General features: G+C 36.2%; 1 protein-coding gene across 3 annotated transcripts in view; it reads left to right on the plus strand.

Moving 5' to 3' along the window:
- Positions 1-21908, plus strand: part of CDC14A (cell division cycle 14A) — a 62889-nt gene that overhangs the window by 33260 nt on the left and 7721 nt on the right. For all 3 annotated transcript variants that reach the window (XM_082052295.1, XM_082052297.1, XM_082052296.1), the window contains 9 exons: positions 1258-1320; positions 6317-6404; positions 8194-8424; positions 10732-10870; positions 13557-13713; positions 16052-16167; positions 16699-16746; positions 17786-17914; positions 18814-19133. In XM_082052295.1, the coding sequence (XP_081908421.1) occupies positions 1258-1320; positions 6317-6404; positions 8194-8424; positions 10732-10870; positions 13557-13713; positions 16052-16167; positions 16699-16746; positions 17786-17914; positions 18814-19133 (1291 nt within the window). The remainder of the gene's footprint in view (positions 1-1257; positions 1321-6316; positions 6405-8193; positions 8425-10731; positions 10871-13556; positions 13714-16051; positions 16168-16698; positions 16747-17785; positions 17915-18813; positions 19134-21908) is intronic.

The raw sequence follows: 21908 nt of genomic DNA on the forward strand, positions 1-21908 counted from the left end.
CAACATACCAAAAGGACTTTGAGATCAGTTTTTCCTCCTTTGTTCCCATAAATTTTATTGAATTTTTGTCCAGTTTGCCTACAGAGATAAAAATACTTGGAGCAGAAACCAAATGCCTTAATCTAAAATAAAATCTTAGTCTATCTGGGTAAATTTGGTGTTTACATGCACATATATCGTACACATGTCATCCAGGGGTCCTATGAATTCTGGAGTGCAGCCAGCCAACCATGCTTAAATGAAATATGTTTTTCAAACTCAGCTGTTCAAATAAACCTCTTGGTATTTTATGTTTCATGACAGGTCCAGCCATTGAGCTTACATTGTGTGTGACAAAGCTATTTTTGTTTTGTCTTAAAAAAGGTATATATGTAGCAAATAATGGCAGACTGGGTGTTGTTTTTTTAAATCATAGATCTGTGGTGTACTTTTTATCACACCTAAACCCCAGAATGTTGTGTAATATCTATACTTCTTGGAATGCAATAGATTCAGTATAAATATATGCTGCAGAACTGTCTTCCACCTATTCCTTGGAAGACATTTGGGCTAAGAATTCTTCATTTGTAGAATAGTTTTTAATATGGTATTATACACAAATCTTCAGTACAAAATTGGCATATTTAACAATAGTACAGTAATTAAATGCAAAACTTGACTTCTTTCAATGGTGTAACAGACACTGTCTAACGTAGTCTAGTGAACTTCAATCTATCAGAGGAATGTGTATTAAAAAAAATTTTAAAAACCCACATAAAATACAGGGTTATACACGGTACTGTATTCTGTATATGCCATGCTGGGGTATTATGGTGGTGAAATCAGAGTATCAAGTATAGAAAATCAGTAAATCCTAAATGTTTTATATTTTGTTATGTCCAATGGCACAAAATGTATTCAGCATAGAAATAATTGAATGAGTGTATAACAAAAAGGGAATTGCTTTTTAATTTGTCATCTGCCTTAAAGAAAAAAATATACACAGTGGGGTGGGGAGAAAAAATTAATTATTTAAGTGATATGCAACCACCTTATGTTCCATTGTAATGTGTTTGAAGAGGAAATAGTGAGCCTGACATGTTTTCTTGACTTTGTTGGAGTTTTTGTTGTCTGTGTTGTTAATCTGTGCAAATGTAATGTTGTCTTCAGCTGGAAGCACAAACATGTAGTAATTTAGTTTTGATTCTCAAAATCAGTATTATAAAGTGAGATTATATATAATATTTCAGAATAAACTGACACCTTATTGCCTTTTAGGCCTTGCAGCATGGATTTTTTGACTTTAAGACATTTGATGTGGATGAATATGAACACTATGAGGTTTGTACATTTAATAACGAGTTGAACATGTTTGGTTTACCTAAAATAAGTTAAAATATGCCATATCACACAACTTTAAGACATACTGGAAACCCATTTTAATTTAAGTAAAACCCAGTGTTCAAATGTAAGGTATGTACATCCAAACCTGTATAATCTGTGTGAAAAACATGCAGGATGAATATTGTTACCATTTCAGTTCACAGTATCACAGTATGTTTGGGATTGGAAGGGACCTCAAAAGATCATCCAGTCCAATCCCCTTGCTGGAGCAGCAACGCCCAGGTGAGGTCGCACAGGAACATGTCCAGGCGGGTTTTGAATGTCTCCAGAGAAGGAGACTCCACAACCTCCCTGGGCAGCCTGTTCCAGTGCTCTGTCACCCTTACTGAGAAGAAGTTCTTTCTCAAATTTAAGTGGAACCTTTTGTGTTCCAGCTTGATCCCATTACCCCTTGTCCTATCATTGTTTGCCACCAAGAAGAGCCTGGCTCCATCCTTGTGGCACTCACCCTTTATAAACATTATAAACATTTATAAACCTTAATAAGGTCACCCCTCAGTCTCCTCTTCTCGAAACTAAAGAGACCCAGCTCCCTCAGCCTTTCTTCATAAGGGAGGTGCTCCACTCCCTTAATCACCTTTGTTGCCCTACACTGGACTCTCTCCAGCAGTTCCCTGTCCTTCTTGAACTGAGGGGCCCAGAACTGGACACAATGTTCCAGTTGTGGTCTCACCAGGGCAGAGTAGAGGGGAAGGAGAACCTCTCTCGATCTACTAACCACCCCCCTTCTAATACACCCCAGGATGCCATTGGCCTTCCTGGCCACAAGGGCACAGTGCTGGCTCATGGTCATCCTGTTGTCCTCCCAGGTCCCTTTCCGCTACACTGCTCTCTAATATGTAATTTCCCAACCTATACTGGAACTTGGGGTTGTTCCTGCCCAGATGCAGGACTCTACACTTTTCCTTGTTAAATTTCATTAGGTTATTCCCCGCCCAACTCTCCAGCTTGTCCAGGTCCCGCTGGATGGCGGCACAGCCTTCTGGCATGTCAGCCACTCCTCCCAGCTTAGTGTCATCAGCAAACTTGCTGATAGTACACTCTATTCCCTCGTCTAAATCGTTAATGAATATATTGAATAATACTGTCCCCAGCACTGACCCCTGAGGCATTCCACTAGATACTGGCTTCCAACTAGACTCCGCACCATTGACTACCACTCTCTGGCTTCTCTCCTTAAGCCAGTTTGCAACCCACCTCACTACTCTATTGTCTAGACCACACCTCCTCAACTTAGCTGTGAGGATGCTGTGGGAGTCTGTGTCAAAGGCTTTACTGAAGTCAAGGTAGACCACATCCACCGCTCTGCCATCATCCATCCACCTTGTTACATTCTCATAAAAGGCTATGAGGTTGGTCAAGCATGACTTACTCTTGGTAAGGCCATGCTGACTGCCCCTAATAACCCTCTTACCCTTGATATGCCTTGAGATGGCACCAACGACAAGCTGTTCCATTACCTTCCCAGGGACAGAGGTGAGGCTGACTGGTCTATAACTACCCAGGTCCTCCTTCCTGCCCTTTTTGAAGACTGGAGTGACATTTGCTTTCCTCCAATCCTCGGGCACCTCTCCCATTTCCCAAGACTTGGCAAAGATGATGGAGAGCGGCCCAGCAATGACTTCAGCCAGCTCCCTCAGCACCCGCGGATGCATCCCATCTGGACCCATGGATTTATGGATGTCCAGACTATTTAATTGCTCCCTAACCCAGTCCTCATCGACTAAAGCAAACTCCTCCATTGACCTGGCTTCATCCGGGGTCTCAGGGGTACAGGGCTCCCCAGCACAGCCTTCGGCAGAGTAGACAGAGACAAAGAAGGCATTCAGTAATTCTGCCTTCTCTGTATCTTCTGCCACCAGGGCACCCACCCCATTCATCAGTGGGCCTACATTGCCTCTGGTATTAGTTTTATCTGCTATGTATTTGAAAAAGTTCTTTTTGCTGTCCTTGACCCCTCTTGCCAGCTGTACTTCTAAGGAGGCCTTGGTTATCCTAGCTGCCTTCCTACATCCTCTAACAGCAGCCTTATATTCTAGTAGACAACTTATCTGATGAACTGATATTTTCTTATAGCAGTTTTGACTTTTGGGGACTCTTTCCTGCTTTCCCAACCTTCCCCCAGGATATGATCCAAGGTCTCTCAGCTGACCCACAGTATCTGTTTTCTTTCAACACATGTTGAACTGCTTCTTGAGATGCTGTTAGTTCCAAATATATGACTTTTTTTTTTTAATAGCCACATAGATTAAGCAAATTTTGAGCTTTATTAGTAAAGATGCACTATATGAGGATTCTAGTAATGAAAATACATGCAAAATATTTCCCCAATGAAGTTCCAGAAAGCTAACACATGTAATTCACTGTTACGCCAGCTTTCTTGCAACTTAAGAATAGATACTCTAGATGCTTCTAGGGCTTTGTTCTGTAACATACACACCTTCATCTGCCAGCAGTAGGCAGTTCTCTCAAGCTATATTGCTGCAGAGAACCTTCAAAATAGGCCTGTCCTACACCATGAACTGTGCAGCGTATAGAAGAAATTGCAGGCACAGAAAGTGAATATATTATATACAGAATAGTGACGTGATCTTCGTCTACCATTTCCCACACCCAAAGGAAGAGAAAGGTTGGGTTTTGTTTTTTTTTTTTTACTGAAGTCAGCATCAACCATGTGGTTGTATTGGACCTCGTCTTTGGAACTCCCTGAACTTCCTGCATTTGCATTGGTTAAGGAGAAAGATATATAAACTGGAGGTGTAATAAACATTTGAATATATATTAAACTCTTTTTAGAGTTGCTACTTAATTGTAGCCAGTATTCTTCCACACAGCCCCCTCTAATGCAATTTTCAGAAAACGTGGAAATGATGAGAATAAATTTGCTTAGTCTGAAAATGTCCATTTAAAAATGTATTATTTTAAGTTGAATATTTCTAATATCAAGTTTTATGGATAATTGCTTTTTTAAAATCTCTGTTTGATAAATAAGTGTTTTGTTTTACAAGCAAGAATATAGGGGTGTCTCAGTACATATCTGAAATATATACAGCTTTAGGAAATGCTTCATAAATGTTCAAGAAAGAGGGTAAACCCAGGAGAGGAATAAACAGTGGCAAAACATGATTTATGACACAGATCTATACAGTTGATGTTGGCTGCAGAAAGCACACCATAACAGCTGTTCACAAAACATAAAGAATTTGTAGAAGGATTTCTGTATCCTGTAATGCTACATAATGATTAGATTAAGAAATTGGTACAGCTTTTGGTGAATTACTGAAATTAAGAGTAACTAAAATTCAAAGGGTGAAATTGCTGCTCTTTTACTATATGTACAAAAGGAAAATATTCTAAAAACAAATGATGGTCGGGAATTCTTAGGAATCTGTAGATATAGTAGGCATTAATCTGCCTGAAAAAGTATTAAAGTAATTGACTAAAGCTATCACATTATCTTGTTTAATACTTAACATTATGTTAGTTTGTGAAAACTATGTATGTTCAAATGATGTTTAAAGTGTGCTGCCCCCTGTCTGAGTTTAAGAAGCAGGAACTTGGAATCATCTTTTATTTTTTGTCCATTTTTTGGAATGCCGTCTTTTATTTTATGCATCATGGTCAGCTTTATATGTTTAGATACGTCCTGTGCTGTATTTCTAAAACTTTAAATGTTCCAGGTTTTTGCTGTGTTAGGTTTTCAAATGTGTAGTTATGTGGAGGAAAGTTGCATAAGACTTAATGGGAGCAGGCTAAAGAAAATTCTATTTCACGTTTATAGTTCTTTCATCTTTCTACATTATCAAGGCAGCTAATTCCCCTTTTGTTGGACTAGACATAAAATACTCAAGTTCTCTTTTTTCATAATAATGTTGTTTGCGTGTAGCATTGAGTATATATACACACATAGATACCTGTAGTTGAGATTGTTTAAAATTATTCACAGTAACTCGTGTAACTATGAAGAACTACTGAATTCACAAATAAAACTAGTGATACAAACCTGAAAATACTTTTAACCTCTTCCTTGAAGGGGTAGAGGTGCTCCAGTGTTGAGCCTGCGGTCTGTGATACAAATTTGTGGGGAAGGGGGGTCCTGACTTGGCCCCAAGGTCAGTTCGCTGGTCCTTACGCAACCCTGTTAACTTACAGGAGTTGTTGCTGCGTGAGGACATTTGGAGCAGCCTAATGGGCTCTGCTAAGCAAACAGTCGGTGAATTGATTACAGTAATGTCCATTATCAGAACCTTTCACTCATTAGGATGTTTTGATGAGCTGAGTGCTAAAAACACAAGCTTAATAATGCAGTTGAACTGAGTTCCATGTCCTTAAAAGTCATGCTGAGAATAACTGTGTGGCCAAATGAGGAGCAAGCACCCTTCAATTAAAAGAAAGTGGAGTTTTGAACTTTAGCTATGCGTTGCCAAAGAAGCCTTCAGTTTTCTCGCTGTCAGAATTTGAAGAGCCTTTTTAAAGTTTTTGTTTTAAAGTGAGCAAGAAATTCTTGCTTATCACAGTTTGAAAGTTTTGTTGGTTTTGGTTTTTTAGTCTTTTTATTTGATTTCTGCTTTGTGACTATGATTACTGACTCATCAGAGCTTATACCAATATGTAAATCTCTGTTTCTACTGGGAAAGGATAATGGGATTTGAAGGCTAATTGGTTTTTAATTTATTTTCTGTGAATTGGGTTTTTTTAGCCCGTGCCTTATAGGGAAGCATTTTTCCATATTGCATTTCATTTTATTAAGAGATTTCCGCGAAGCAGCTTGTGGTAAGTTGGTTTGTCCTATAGTGGTAAGCTAACTAATGACATTGAAGTGGTTTGTTTTAATGCAGCGAGAACATAGTCAAAAGTAAAATAATTTTTTTTTTTTAACCTTATATGTACAGATATTCAAATGTTTTTCTCTTTCCCTCTGAAATTTTTATAGCGAGTGGAAAATGGTGACTTCAACTGGATTGTTCCAGGAAAATTTTTGGCATTTAGTGGACCACACCCAAAAAGCAAACTTGAAAATGGTATGCTGTATATTTTAATGCTATTCTATAATCCTTTTTTTCAGTATGTTAAATAATCAGAGCCAGTGAGCAGAAGATAGAGGTTTATAGATTATCATCCTCAGAAATAATCATACACTTTATATACTATCATAGAACTTAATTCTGAAGACTATGGAATTCTTCTTTAATAGAAGAATTCCAAATCTTCTAGTAGTCAGTGACTTTCATTCAGTGATGAATTGCCTGAGAAGTTCAGGCCCCTGACTTTTTTCCTGGAACCTGACACCTGGTACGATAAGTATACAGAATTAAAGATTAGTTGCAAAAGCAAAGGAAACTATATTAAGAGTTTTGTAACAAAGGCCAGGGAAGACTAGAAAAAGAAGCTTGTCTTTACTTCTGACGATTCTTGGGATAATGGGAAGGACCTGTGTGATTCTAATGGAATAAAAAAGAGACACTTGACCAACAGAGGGAAAGTAGAGATTGGGTCCTACTGAAAGGAAAATGAGTCATTTATAAACTATAATCAGATTTTTGCTGAATTTCACCTTGTACTTTGTTCGATGTGGCTTTATGTGAGCATGTTTTCTGAATATCTACTTTGTCTTTTCACTTCTGTTCTCTCATGTTTCCTTTATGACTGGAACGCTGCTCATTGCATAGTGTTCTCCGAAGGTTTAAATGAAATACAAGGAAAAAATATTTAGATTGGTTTGGGTTTCTTCCCCAATCACTGTTACAGTCCCTTCTTGCAGAATTTTTTCAAAAATTACTAAAATTGTTGCATGCAGTTTGGAAAACCTATGCTTTATTTTTAAAATGTATATAACTGAAAATGACCAAATAAACACCAGTGCTTAAAATCCAGTTTGGAGACTACAAATAGGCCTCACCCAGGGGAGCCTAAGTACACATGACAAAGCTATGTTTTTGTCATTATATTGTGACTCTAATCGCATTTATTAATGCATATATGACTTGTGGAAAAGATGCATGTTTTGTGGGGAAGCTTTTGGACTTTATTTGAACAGGAATAAAAATTCTGGAGATAAACCAGTGAATTTGGTCAATGAGAGGCCTTCTGATTTGTGTGGTAGCTATGTTGTTCCTGTGTTCATTTATAAGACTTGATTGTTAATAGAAAAGAATAAACTACATTTTACAAACATATATAGACATGTGTGCACGTGTTCCCTCACACCCGAGTCAGAGAACATCTATTTTGTCAAAGTGCCCTAAACAGGACACTCCCTGCCCCCCCTTCTTCATCTAGAGGATCCTTTTGTTTTGAACTGAATTGAGGGACTAAAGCTTTATTACTGCACAGTGGAGCAAGCGTATTTCTGATATTACAGTTTATTCTTCGACCGTTCCTCTCGTCTGTAGTATAGATCACCAATCTATTTTCCTGATAAATGAGTGTTTCCTCTTAGTGTGTTCTTGTTCTTTGATCTGCAACTTGACTATAGATGAACAGCTGTTCTGAAATGCTATATTCATATATGTGCCTAACTTTACATATAAATCCTACTTGTAGAGAGGAACGAGCTAATGAGGAGACAGTACAGTGTTTCATGTATACTGTGCTTTAATTCTTTTTCCTATCCTTTTTTTAACTATAGTTGTCTTCATGCAAATTTTGTGGACTTTTTTTTTTTTTTTTATATTGCTTAATGTGTTTATTATTCTGAATAAAATAGTCAAGCCTTTTTTCATTCCAAAAAGTTTTGGAGGCAATTTTGATTAGGAGGACTTTGAACTTCATGTATGACATTAAATGATTGTTGCTTTATTTTTTTAATAGGTTATCCTCTTCATGCACCTGAAGCCTACTTTCCCTATTTCAAGAAACATAATGTCACATCAATCATAAGACTAAACAAGAAAATTTATGAGGCAAAACGCTTTACTGATGCTGGTTTTGAGCATTATGACCTGTTCTTCATAGATGGAAGCACACCAAGCGACAGTATAGTTCAGAGGTTCCTGAACATCTGTGAAAATGCTGACGGTGCTGTTGCTGTACATTGTAAAGGTATATGCGCTTACTTATTTCAGATTGAAGCTCAAAATAAGTCCATTAAGTTTATTCCAGACATAAAGCATTTAAAAAATAATGCTTTCTGGTTGTGAAAGTAATATTGCTTCATGATTCTTGGCTTAAATGAATGACAAATATTTGTTATTTTCGTGCACACACGAAGTTCCTTCATCCTACACGGCTGCTTACAGTAACTGACAATCTGTTGTTCATTGTTCTGTTTATTCTTAATATCACTTGAAGGCATGAATTTTACTTGATGGAGATTTCACTTTTTCATTATGCTTTCCCAGCATTATGATAATTGACTAGGAAATGCAAAAGACTGAAAGGCTTTCTTTGTGCTTTTGGACTGTTCTACATTTTTCTGTGGGGCATGACTTCCACCCTTCAAGTTAATGTGAGTTATTGTGATGCCAGCATTTCAAACCAGCTTATTTCAGCAAATCAGCCAGAAAATACATAAAACATGCTTAGTCAAGAATGATTAACAAAGGCTTTGAAGGGTTCAGCTTGGTTTATGTTTAGAGTTTTGTAAGGACATTGTGGAGGCGAATGTCTTGCTGATTTGAAAGAAGAATAGCACTATTCATAATTTTTTGCATGAACAGTAAACATGCATATTAAAGATAAGTTTATTTGCTAACAAGTTGTTAATATGGCTAGAACCCAGAAATTCTGGCATTTATAATCTGGACATCTGCTAAAAGACTAAAACAGGAGTAGATTGTTGTGCTCTAGGTTTACTTGCTACAGGAATACAATATACTTTTTTAGGGACTTGGATATGCACTTGCTAAGCTGAAGTACTTTTGATCTTTTGCCTGACAATTTAATAAGCAAATCAGTCTGTGGTGTAGTTTTTTTGTTTGGGTTGTTTTGTTTGTTTGGGTTTTTTTACATCCTTCTAAATAAGCCTATACAGAGTTAAATCAGCAGTTAACTCAGTTAATATCTTGTCTGTAGTTTTCTTGTACTCACTGCAGAAGTATTCCAGCCACAGCTTCCACACTAGAAATTGCTTGTCCCAGAAGTTATAGAATGGTTTAATGCAAAACATTGCTATGGAAAGATTGTACATTAGCAGGAACTTAAAGAACTGAAGTCTTAGTGATATGTGCAGTTGGTAGATGTTAACTTCAGTTTTCAGAGACCATTTTTCTATTCAGACGTATGCTTAGTATAGTACAGCTCTTGGTTACCTGTTTGCATGTGGCATTCCTTTTGCATTTAAAAATCAAACAAGCAAGCAAATCCACTTAAGCCCAAAACTCTCTCTTAGCAATACTTCCCCTTCTTAAATGAGTCTTCAGAGCTGGTCTTCCAGTATCCAGTTAGCGAATCTCACTATTTGTGAGCTTTTACCTGAATCATCTTAACTTGCCAAACAGTCACAGCAAGATTTAGTTATTGGTTAAATGTAAAGAGCTTGTAGTTGTGTGTAGAATTGTCAGCAAGAATGTCTGGCTGCTTAGAGAGTTTCCATTTAGATAGCTGTTGGTGCATAACAATAGCTGGCCACCATCAGACTGTAAACTGCAAATATTGTGTTTGTGGGAAAATAAGGTTTAAATGGGGAGACACTTTACTAGTAAATAAGACACAAGGCTAGAAAGGTATTAATTCTTACTCTATAGTGAGAGATTTGTCTGGTGGTAAAAGCTAATTTTTGTGTCTCTCTATTCTCCCCTTAAATGCAGGATTAGTTTGTCATTTGGGGACCAGTGGGTTAAATTTTTTTGAGCTATTGATGTATACAGTTATATGCTGGTCAACATTCATTGCTGTTTATATAGATAGCAGTGAATACTTTTATAGGTTGGTTTTACAACAAAACTGATTCAAAAAGAAAATGCCACTGGCTGAGAAGATATTGCTATCTGTTGTGATGTGCATATGTATTTGCACATTGATTTGTAAAGTATGTGTGTTGGCACCTCAAAGGTACTTTGATTTTGTTCTTTACTGGTTTTATAAATATGAACTTTGTATCCAGGTTGGTCATGGCTTTTTTTTTAAATATCAGACAAAAAAAAAAAAAGTTTGAAGTAGAATAGTGCAAGGGTGATCGCTGTTGCATGCATTCTTAAACACTCAGCTTTTATAAGTATGAAATATATGTTCTTGCATCTACAGCATTGAAATCAAATTATGTGATGAATGGGATACTGAATTGGAAACTTTCTTCATATATTAAGGTGGTGAAAAACATTGCAGAGAAGTCTTCTCATATTCCACACTTTGATAATTATGAAATGCTGATGACTTGGTATGTGAACACTGGTATTTGTGTTTCTGCAGCTGGCCTGGGGAGAACAGGAACACTGATCGCCTGCTACATAATGAAGCACTACAGGTTCACACATGCTGAAGCTATTGCTTGGATAAGAATATGTCGACCAGGCTCTATTATAGGACCCCAGCAACACTTCTTGGAAGAGTACGTGTTATGTATAACTTCCTTGCTACTAAGAATCAACTGCTTCTCTATATCCTTACCCATCTTGCACTGTTGATAGGGTTTACGCTCTGTCTACTGATGTTGTATATTATTGCCTGATGCAATCAATGTATTTAAGGCTAGTTAATTTGGGATTGAAATCAAACTTCGTAGCAATCATCTTCTCTGGAATGTTATGCATTTTGTCACCTTATGGGGCAGAGGGTCTCAAGACTCTGCATGTTTAGGAGTTACAGAAACGTGTTGGAAGTGTAAAGTCCCTATGTGGACAAAAGATTAAATGAACAGTAAGGATTTATTAAAAAATTAACATATTATAGAAAGGATAGACTTTATATACTTTATATATAGCCAATTATGATGGTTCAAAATTAATCTTACAATAGTAGAAATGATATAGTTTTTAATTTCTTGTAGCTAAAGATTAAATAAGTATGTGCTGGACAGCTTATGATCTGTCAGATTCCTAGCATAAAGTATGAAGTGTTTCTGATTTGGACCTAATAGTCATTAGCACAACAAATATATGATTGTAATATAGCTCCTTCTCAAAACTGAGTGTATACTTCGGGTTGAGAACATTTCATTTAGAGATAATTTGAATGAGTGATTCGAGGTTTGATCCTGACTGGAAATTAATGGCAAAATCGCACTGGCTTCAGTGACGTAGACATTAAGTTTTAATTTCATAGTGCTTTCTACATTGTACATCACTATTATAGTGGTTATGCTCATATTTCAGTGTGGATACCATGATGTTATTTAGTTGGAGGCATTTTCACTGTTAGGAGAAAAAACATTTTGAGATAATCCATCACAAATTATCTTTTTTCATAAAAAGACAAATGTAACAGCTCCTCTAGATACTGTGTAAATACAGTAAAACATGCACTGAGCTTGCATGTTAAAATCCATAGGATATCAGAGACAAAAGAGTATTACTGTAATTCATGAGAGAAACTGAGCATGAATGAGGATTCCTATGCATCTTCCAGTGCAGCTGAATGGGCACTCCTTTATTTGAGAGGTGGCCCCCTGTTATTTAAAAGACCGTGAATCACACACTTTGAAACCCTGTGTTCACAGAAGCTAGGGTATACTTCTTCACCTGGGGCTGCTGCCTGGATGATGCACTTTTAAAATAACTTGCACAACAGAGCAAACTTGAGAAAGGTAGTGGGTAGTGTGATTAGTAGGTGCTGTTTACTTGAAAGGTAAGAAAAACAAGGCCCATGTCTTTTCTGTAGTGGTGTGTACTCGGTTTGATTTTATAGATAGAAAAAGATCCTTCACTTTTTAAAATTCATCTGTACATTATTCACAGCTAAGAGCTGTAGGATTGTTCAGTAAGAATTTTCTGTTGTCCTAATGGCAATAGATACCTGTTTTGACAATCAGACAAAATTCAAGCAATGTCACCACTAGTGTCAAAATGGGATTGAGAAGGAAGGAGCCAACATCAGTTGCATCATTCTAATATAAAATATCTTGCACTCAGGGCTGCAAAGTTGCCTCTGACACAAAGGAAAAATCTTGCAACTTTGATCTCCCAGCCTTCATAGAAGTCAAAGCTCCATCTCTTTGGTTCTTTGAGGTTTGTTAAGGGGGCTTTAAGTAGTACTTTTGTATAGACCCTCCCACCCAAGTATGTAACAAATCAGTTTGTTACTGTGAATGCAATTGATCTTGAAAGATCAATTTAAAGGCATTTAAATTCAAGCATGTTTTCTAGGTTACTTCTGTTAGGTGGAATAAGTGGTGTTCCCTGTCCCTGTGCCCTTTGCTTCCTCCTTCTCTTGTTGTGTTCTTGGGACATAGTGAAATTTTTCTGGAAGTGCTTACCTTTCCCATTTATTATTGAGCAAGTTTAGGCAGTTGGCTCAGACTACTTGGCTCTTAAGCCTTGCTGTAATATTTTGCTTTCAAACAAAGAAAAATTTCCAGTGAAAGTGTATTCTGATTTAATTCCTAATTCTTTAATTCTCTGATTAGTATAGAAATTTAATTTTGTTGCAGTAATATGACCTCAGTTCTTGGATGGAACTAGCATGACAGGCACCTACCCAGCAAACTGCCTTATTGAAGAATAATGCAGTCGCATCAATAAAAACCTGCTTAGCCTGTGTATGTTGTAACTTTTTTTACCACCTGTCTGAAGGATATAATATTTTCTGAAATACTAGAGTCCTGTTCAACTTTACATGATTATGACCACTTCCACTGTGCAGTATCACCACTTCTACTACACATTACATATATAAAAGCATTACTTCATGAGTTTTTGTTTTAAAAGCCTTCTAAGTACCATCGCAAATTCCTGTTTAGTTCATTTCTTTTCGCAGTAGTATTTTATAAAACGAAGTATTAGTATCTGTATGATTTGTGATGGCTGCAAACTTGTTTGGTGATTCCGGGGGTGATTTTGTTGTTTTTAACCATTGTGGTTTGTGTGGGGTTTTTTTGTTTGTTTTTATTTTGTTTTGGGTTTGGGGTTGGTTGGTTTGTTTGTTTGTTTGTTTTTGATAGGCATTTGAATTTTTTTCCACTTGAAGATGTACAGAAAGTTCAAATGTTGGCAATCTATAACAGTAGTATGTTTTCATATTGGCTTTTTATATGTATTGAGTTTTGCTGATATGAATTGATTTTGTTTTGTATCCTAAAGGAAGCAGGAAATGTTATGGCTGGAGGGGGATCTTATCCGAACAAAGCAGAAACAACAAGTAGCTGATGGAAACATGAACAGAGTTCTTTGTGGCTTGAATGACATTTCAATCAGTGACAGCTTGAATAAAGTACAGGACTTGGATCAATACAGGGAGGTAAGAGTTCATAAGAAAACCTTCAAATGAGCAGAGTTGGAGCTTATAACTAGCTATAGATAATTTTTAGGTGGGTTTTTTTTTTAGGCTTGTATTAGTACTAGGTTTTCTTTTCACAACTGAACTTTTTATGGGTCATGATTAGAACAAATCTTCCCTTTATCAGAAATAAAAGTAAAAAGCTTAGGCTATGTTTAAAACTGCTATAGCTAATTTTGCAAACTTCAAAAGGTTTGCATTATTTCAAGTCATTCTTTCAGGGTTTTCAGTTGTTTATTGGAGAATGGAGGAAAAAAATGATCAGTGTTCTTCCTGGAAATTCATTTATTCCAAGTTTCTAGCTAATAAGTGTATAGCTGTCTATCCCTTTATCGCAGTGTTATGGATTACTGATGTCATGTGTACACTTAGCGTAAGGACCTTTTCAGTTATGTAGTAGAAGCAGGGACATGAAGTGTGGACTAAAGTGAACATACTTCTGCTTCTGGACTTGTAAAAATCTTAACGTGTAGTTGCCTACAGTATCTGTGAGAAGCAGTTTAAAGGAACCATGCATTTGATTGATCCTGTCTTAGCTCTGTAATAACTGAAGTGCTTTTATGTTGCTGATGGAATCCTTTACTTGATGTAAAAGCCCAGGGAGGTAGTGGGCACCTTCTTCTAGATAGTTATTAGTGTAAATTAAAATAATCATCTATCATGTGATCTATCATAATCTGGAAGAGCAACTTGAATAATTTTCTGTAAAGGTACTATTTCCCTTTTGGAAGTTCAGTTTGTGGCTTGGAATATGTAAAGTTAAATATCTAGATCAGTAGCTAGAGAACATAACTGTGTGGAAATGATCTCTGTGCCTAATGACAGCAGCTGGCACACAGCCGTGTGGGTAAAAGTCATGTTTTTGAATCTCAGCTACTACTACAACTTTACTGCTTCTAGTATCAAGGCAATTTACTTGCAGCTAACTCAACTGCCTGTACACTGTGCAGCAGCTAATGTATAGATTCACAGTATAAGTTCACAGTGCTGCTTTTTTCTGCTGTAGCTGCCCTGTAATATGTAAATTTCATTTTTTTTACAGATCTCATGTTAAAACTGTTTAACGTTGTTTTCAAAATATTTAACTTATCTCTTTGGGTATTCAGTTACTTTTCAAAACCTCATTATACTGGGCTCTCTAGAAGCTCAAAACAAATTAATGTTCCCAGTCCCAAAAATGCATGAGGTCAGAGGACAGAATAGCTACATGCAGTAAATGTTGGGCAGGTAAAGACTCTGAAACAAAGTTTATCAGCATTGAGGCTGAATGATAGGTAACCATGGCCTAGCATATAGTTTTCAATGAAATCTAGCTAAAATATTTTAATTTTCCTGTAAATAATGCAACATTTAGACCATTACATCATTAGATTAACTTCTGTTACCTTACTTCTTCTGTTGATCCTTCATCTTGGTTAATGGCAGAAACTATTGCTCTGTTTTACGCAGAGCAGTGAGGTCAATGAGGCACAATGGGAACTGCAGTACTACAAACACATACTTGATCTGAGATCAAATGAAGCATAATTGGTGTAAGTTTCTTTTTCATTTGGCAATTTAAAAAAAATCAGTTCTCTTGCTTTGTGCTTCCTTATTCCTCTACTATTTAAGATACTGTCTATACTTAATACTTGAGTCTTAAGGGAGTCTATTTTCAAATCGGTCAGAAATTATAAACAGGCATTTAAACAGTGTTGACATACACTTTTAATATTTCTTAGAGTTTATAATATTTTCTAAAGCCAGCAGAAGTAGATAAAACTCTGAGATCTGCTCATCCTATATTCCTCATTAAGTTCTCATGGGGAATTTTTTTTCAAAACTGTATTTTTGTAGAGGTCATGAGAACTTTTTATTTTTAAAAAAAATTAGTAATTTATGGAAGTTGATTTTTAGCTCCTCTTGCAGGACATACAACTTTAAATTTCTTCCTTGTACATATCACAAAATTGTGTTACTGCTTCTCTTTCACACTGATAACTTTAAAAATACTGATGGAGGAAGGAGTTGGAGTTTTAAGTTCTTTGAAGTAAATAAATACTGGTGTTAGACTTAAGCACCTTGAGCTGATTTTGAGGTCACATTTCTGCAAAAAAGCCTCTGTGAATGTGCATTTGTACAGTGACACATTTAATTTACTGGAACTATGCAAAGACAGAGTAGTGTCCTCTGTACATGGAAGACTGTAGATGAGCCTTTTAAATTGTAATCTTTGTGAAGGAGATGTTCAATACTACGAAACTGTGCTACTCCTAAGGATTTGATGTATTTCCTTGCTTGAATTCTTTGTGTTTCCCAGAACGATTCTGAAGATAAAGCAGGTGTGGAAACTCAGAATGGCATGACACAGGGAGACAGGCTTAATGCTTTAAAAAGTCGGAGACGGCCATGTTCGGCTACAACTGGAGCTCTGAGGTAATTAATTCTGAGGTAATTTGCGGTTTTAATTTCAGTCTATTCCTATCGGATCTTGATGGCAAGTACATGACCTCATTTAAGGCAGTGGTACTAAATTTATTTAGATATACATCTATTCATTAGCTGCAGATTTGGTTTATTTTTTTCTCTGTGTCCCTGTTCAGGGTACCTACTTATTATGTAGCAGTAAAAGACAAAAATATTTCAAAACTTTCAAATTTATATCTAACTAGCATTTTTAAACTTATGTCTCAAACAAAATAGTCTTCAATCAACTTGGTTATCTTTCTGTAATTACTTTTCTGTACTCATTATATAAATCTTAAATTTTTCAGAAGCAGTAAAAATGTGACATTTGAAAATAAACCTGAAGTACTTATCTGTTTAAGTTTAAAATAGTGATTGTTAATGATTCTTAACTCTAGCTAGTCTTGTACTTTAAAGCTACCATGATACATGCAAGACAGTTTTGAGAGAGGGGAAGGGCTTATTTATCTTTTGATTAAGATTCTGCTTGTGTTTCTTTAGGCTGCAAGACATGAAACTGCACACCAGGTCAATATCACAGCCCTTCAGGTATTAACTTTAAAATTATAGTTCTAAATGTGTACCACCTAGATCTTAAATTTTCAGTGTTCTGAATGACATCAGAACACTGAATAGAAATGGCAGAATTGAGTCTTGGGTTTTGTAACCATTGCATCTATAATATAACATGTAAGACAAAACAGCTGTCATTTTAAAGCATGAATATGGAAAAGAACACATTCTCTTCAGTTTTGTGGCCACCTGGAGTTTTGAGATGGATTATTCTAGATATCTAACATTGAAAATGTCTTTTTACCCTTTCTTGGTGTGAAATTAAAACTGCTTCTGCTCAATGTCATTCCTTCTGTGCTTGTAGTTGGGAGACTCGTATTCAAGGTCTTTCATCCTTTAAGAGCTGACCCAGGTCATATCCCCTGCTCTAAGGATGGGGAGAACTTCATACTACTGCAACAGCTATTTGTTTATCAGTTTTTAATAAACTGATATAGACAGCTCTAATGCTAACCTTTTGGAGTAGTCCAGTGTACCATGCTTACAGCTCATCATCAAAATATGAAGAATTTGGTCATTAGGAGTCCCCTCCTAGAAAGAGCTGTATGTTCTGTGCAACTTTGTAAAAATGTTCTTGCTGTCATTTGGAAATGATGATGTTGTTCTCATGAAAGCTACAATGTTGGGTGTTTTTTCTACTCATATTGGCTTTGTTGCAAACACAGAATTATTCTTTCTCAAATTAACAATGTTTAAAACTTACAATCAAATTTACAATAAATTTGATACAAAATGGACACTTAGCTTTCACAAATTATCAAGGTGAAAAGTAGCCTCTAACTGTATTATACAGTACAGCAGGGGAAAATCTTAGGAACGGGATATTTGAAAAGGCTTTTTTGAAAATACATTTGAAAACAGGCAAACTTGAGGTTTTGCTGTGGAGTTCTCAGTACTCAGACTTGAGAATTCCCACTTTTAAAAATACTAGTCTATGTATTAAGACTCTGTTTCTGAGATGTGTATTTCAATTATAAAAAGCTTGCTTCTCACTAAAACTCTGCCTTCCTTTTAGACTGAATACCTCAGGTAGCACAGAAGGATCCATGTCTCCTCTGAAGTCCTCCAAAGTGATGGCAGCTAAGTCACCATCTGCAGAAAGAATCAGCAGAATTCCCATATCCTCAGGCTCTAACCTTAAAAGGTTTTCTGCTTCTTATTCTCATTTTGATACAAATACTTACTGTATACTACGATGGTTTTCAACACACATGCAGTCTATGAAGTGCTTGCTGTTCTTGGGTAATAAGGCTTAAATTTACTTAAAGTTCCACTAGCCAAGCTTTAGTTGCCTGCATATGAAAAAAAAAAAAAAAATCACCGAACCTCAAAACCTATACTACTGGTATGAGAGTTTTCGTGGAATTATGTCAAGTCAGAAACAGTAGTACATTGCTCAGGTGGGGTTTTTTACTTATCTGAGTTTACAGAAGTTTTGCAAGTATTCCCACAAGTCTATTCTCAGAAGAATACTGAGTGGTAATTAATGTTTCTTTATGAACCCTTGATTTATTGCTATTTTATTCCATTATTATGATTATACTAAGTAATTATGGATGTTAAATTAAATTTAGAATGATGCATTTTTAATAACTTCCGGGCACAAATATTTACGTGAAGAAAATAACTAACTTAAAGAGATTACAGGACACGCTCTTTTTATTCTCAAATTTTATCATATTAATTCTTGGTTACTTGATTTTGAGAAGTGGAAGAGGAGTTCTTAAACTGTTATATGTACACAAAGTACTTCAATATAGATCAGCCACTGGCTAAACCATTTAACACAATCTCCTGCATGTGCAGATGATTTGAAAGAGATGAAAGCTGGCCATAGTGGTGCTTTAATAAGCAAAGGTTAGGAACTCCTGACAAAGAATTCTGGTTTTCATTATTTGAGATCTGGAAGATGAACCTGCGTACACACATGATTTAAGAATCATCTAGGTTATTCATCTAATGTCTTCTGAATTGTCTTTGTTCTGTATATATCGATACATACCTTGTGTGTATTTTTTTTCCCCGCATGTGTTTTCCATTCAGCATTTCCATAAACTCCAGACTAGCCAGTTCTCTAGGGAACCTGTATGCCGCTTCAGATGATGATGAGAGCAAAGTGACATCGTGCTCTAGGACAGGTTTTTCTGTAAGCCAAATCTCCAGCCACTTGAATGGCAGCTTGCAGCTGCCTCACAGAAATAACCATGAACTGAACAACAACTTATACAACAGAAACAGCAGTAGTGGCAACAACCTGAGCAGCCAAACCAGTTTTCAGAGCGCTGTGACAGATGAGTACGCATCAGCCTTCCTTTATGGGCCTTACAACTCCTCCAGCACGATACCAGAGTCAATCAATTCCTGTAAGTTTATAGTCATAACAGCACTTTCAGGCGTCTGACCGATGCTTATCTTCCTTGCTTCCGTGAGAACAGCTGTCACAAAAAAATCTTAACCCAGCATAATTCTCGAGCTTCCTTTAATGCTTCTGAACAGCACCTTTGTCTGTTACCTTTTTAAGTAATTATAATTTCAGCTGCTTTTTTTCCATCTTTTTCAAGAATCTAGATCATGATGGGTTTGTGAAAATAAATCAATCCTGAACTTGAACTAACGCCTTTTCTCATAATGTCTCTTTTCTGGACCTTCTTACCCTTTAGGTGATTTTTTGGGGTTTTTTTTTTTTTAATTTCAAATTATCCATAACACAGTTTATATGTGCTTATGTATCTTAATCATCATGTAGTAACAGATTTAAAGAAGCCTTTGTATGTATCATACTAAATGGAAGGTATCATGTTCTTAAAGGTGGGGCCCATTTGAAAGGTGAGTCCACTTGACTTGAAACCCAGTCATTTTCTAACACCAAATGTGAAGAGTATTTTAGAGCAAGATATTTCTGGTGGTCTCACCATTTTAGCTTTCATTCCTCAACAGCTTTGCTGCCTTGGGCTTATTTTGTGCCCTTTTTCTGTGTGAGAGAGTTTGTATAAAAAGGTTGCACAGATAAATTAATGCAACTTGGAAGTGATTCTGTACAAAATTCAGGGAAGAAAGACCAATAACTTCAGCTATTTTAGGGGAAAAAATAAACATTTACCACTATAAAGACAATTTAAAATATCTGGTTTCCAAAGATTTTATATTCTACTAATCATAAAATAGTGCAATGTTTTAATATTATATATTGCCTACAATTAATTGAATCTATCAGCCTCTTTAGTAGTACCAACACTTCAGATTATTTTTAGGTGCTGCAAATAAAATTGCCTTCTTACAAAATTAACTTGAGAATATTACACCTTTACCATTTTCTTACCACTGAGAAATTATTTCAGTATAAAGAATGTTTGTGTTATACCCGCTACTGTTTCTGAGCATGGCGAGTCCCCTGTCTTAAAAGAGCTAATGTCCACGTTGCATGTAACTAGGATGTCAGCCAAAAAGATAGCTCATGGGTTGTGTTCTTTTTCCGGAAGAAATGGGGGAGCTCCCTTCTTATTAACACCAATTGTAGCACCATTTACAGCTCAGAAGCCACCATGTGTATAGCTTGGGGTATGAATTGCACTTTCTGAAGACAGATGACAGTAGGAAATAAATTCTCATTGTTCCATTGTGAAATTAAATTGCATGTGTGACTGCAACCTAACTAGTAAAATGAAGTTAGTTGAGGGCACTTGATTCTGTATTCTCATAAATTCAATGGATATTTCCACTGGAAAAGGAGTAGAGTTACTGTGCTAGGATGTGCTTGACCTAAAGCAACTCTTCAAAATTCTTGATGCTTTCACAATCCTTGTGTGCAAGTACATTTAGCTGCTTATTCACTACAACTGGAAATAAATGTTAATATTCCATGATCTTAGGATTACTGAGTGTTCTGCATTGAGTTTAAATTTTACTTCAGACTTTACTTTAAACATCAGCAGTAACATACTTATAAGGGACTTCTTGATCATTACCACATCCTTTCAGGTCTTTGAAGTTGTTTCACCTCTTTAATTTGGCTGCGTTTTTACCTGCTACATGGGATTGAGGTAAACTATGTATAATGGAGATTTTTTGCAAGTTGGATATAGAAGCCATTCCAGTTTTCTTATGATGAAACCAGTTCTAGAACAAGAGAACTGTTTTAGTTTAACTAATTTGGTTTAATTCCTCCAGGTGTAGAGATGAGGGGAGAGGTGAAAAGGTGTGTTGCGAGCTGAGGATGTTTGATTTGGGACATGTCCACAAGTCCTTCATTTGTTTGTGAATTCTCATGGTTCTGGAAAGTCAGTCTTTTTTAGGGGTGTTTTAGGTGTTCCCATCCAACATGCTTGCAGAAATTCAGTCCTCAGGAAGGCTCCAGTGGAGTATACTGGAACTGAAATCAATACGCCAGCAATGGTAGACAGCAATTACTCATTTGAGAAAAAAAAAAAAAAGTGGTAAAGTGTCTGATATATATATTTATTTTTTTCCTTCCTCTCACCTTCAATATTGTCTCATATGTAATGTATTTGAACAATAATTCTTTGGAAAGTAAACCGATTCCCATTCTTTTCAATTGTACCTTCTGTAAATTATATTCTGCCAGCAGCAATTTAAAAAGTTTTTTCCATATTCTAATTACGGCTGCATATTATGCATAAATATGTAAACCTACATGCAAAGCCCCAAGGGGAAGAAAATGCAACTCAGTCGTGAAAATAAGTTGACATTGTTCACAATAGGCCAAAAGTTAGACGAGTACCACATGATAATATAAATTATTATAGAAACAATAAGCACATTTCCTCAAACAGCTTAAAAGCTTGAATGAAAATGGAACATCTTTAAAACTAAGAACTGTCATCTCCTTTGTAAAGATATTATAGTTGCCAGACTTCTGTGCTTTCACTGTTAAAAATTATTTGTAGCAAAGTTAGTAGGCTTGTTCCATAAGCATAGGCTAAGAACTTAAGTAATGGTTGATGCTTTGTTTCTTGTGTCTAGATATTTACAGAATTCTAGGTTAGCATTATGTTTCGATTTAATCTCATAAACACTCAAGGTTCAACATAATGGAATTGACACAAAAATTCCCCAAATATATCTGGGAAGAGTGGCTGGGTTTATAACGTCACTGTCTCTTCAAGTATTGTAATACACAT

This window comes from Streptopelia decaocto (genome assembly GCF_964273445.1).
Source record: "Streptopelia decaocto genome assembly, chromosome: 5".
In the NCBI taxonomy this organism is placed as follows: Eukaryota; Metazoa; Chordata; class Aves; order Columbiformes; family Columbidae; genus Streptopelia; species Streptopelia decaocto.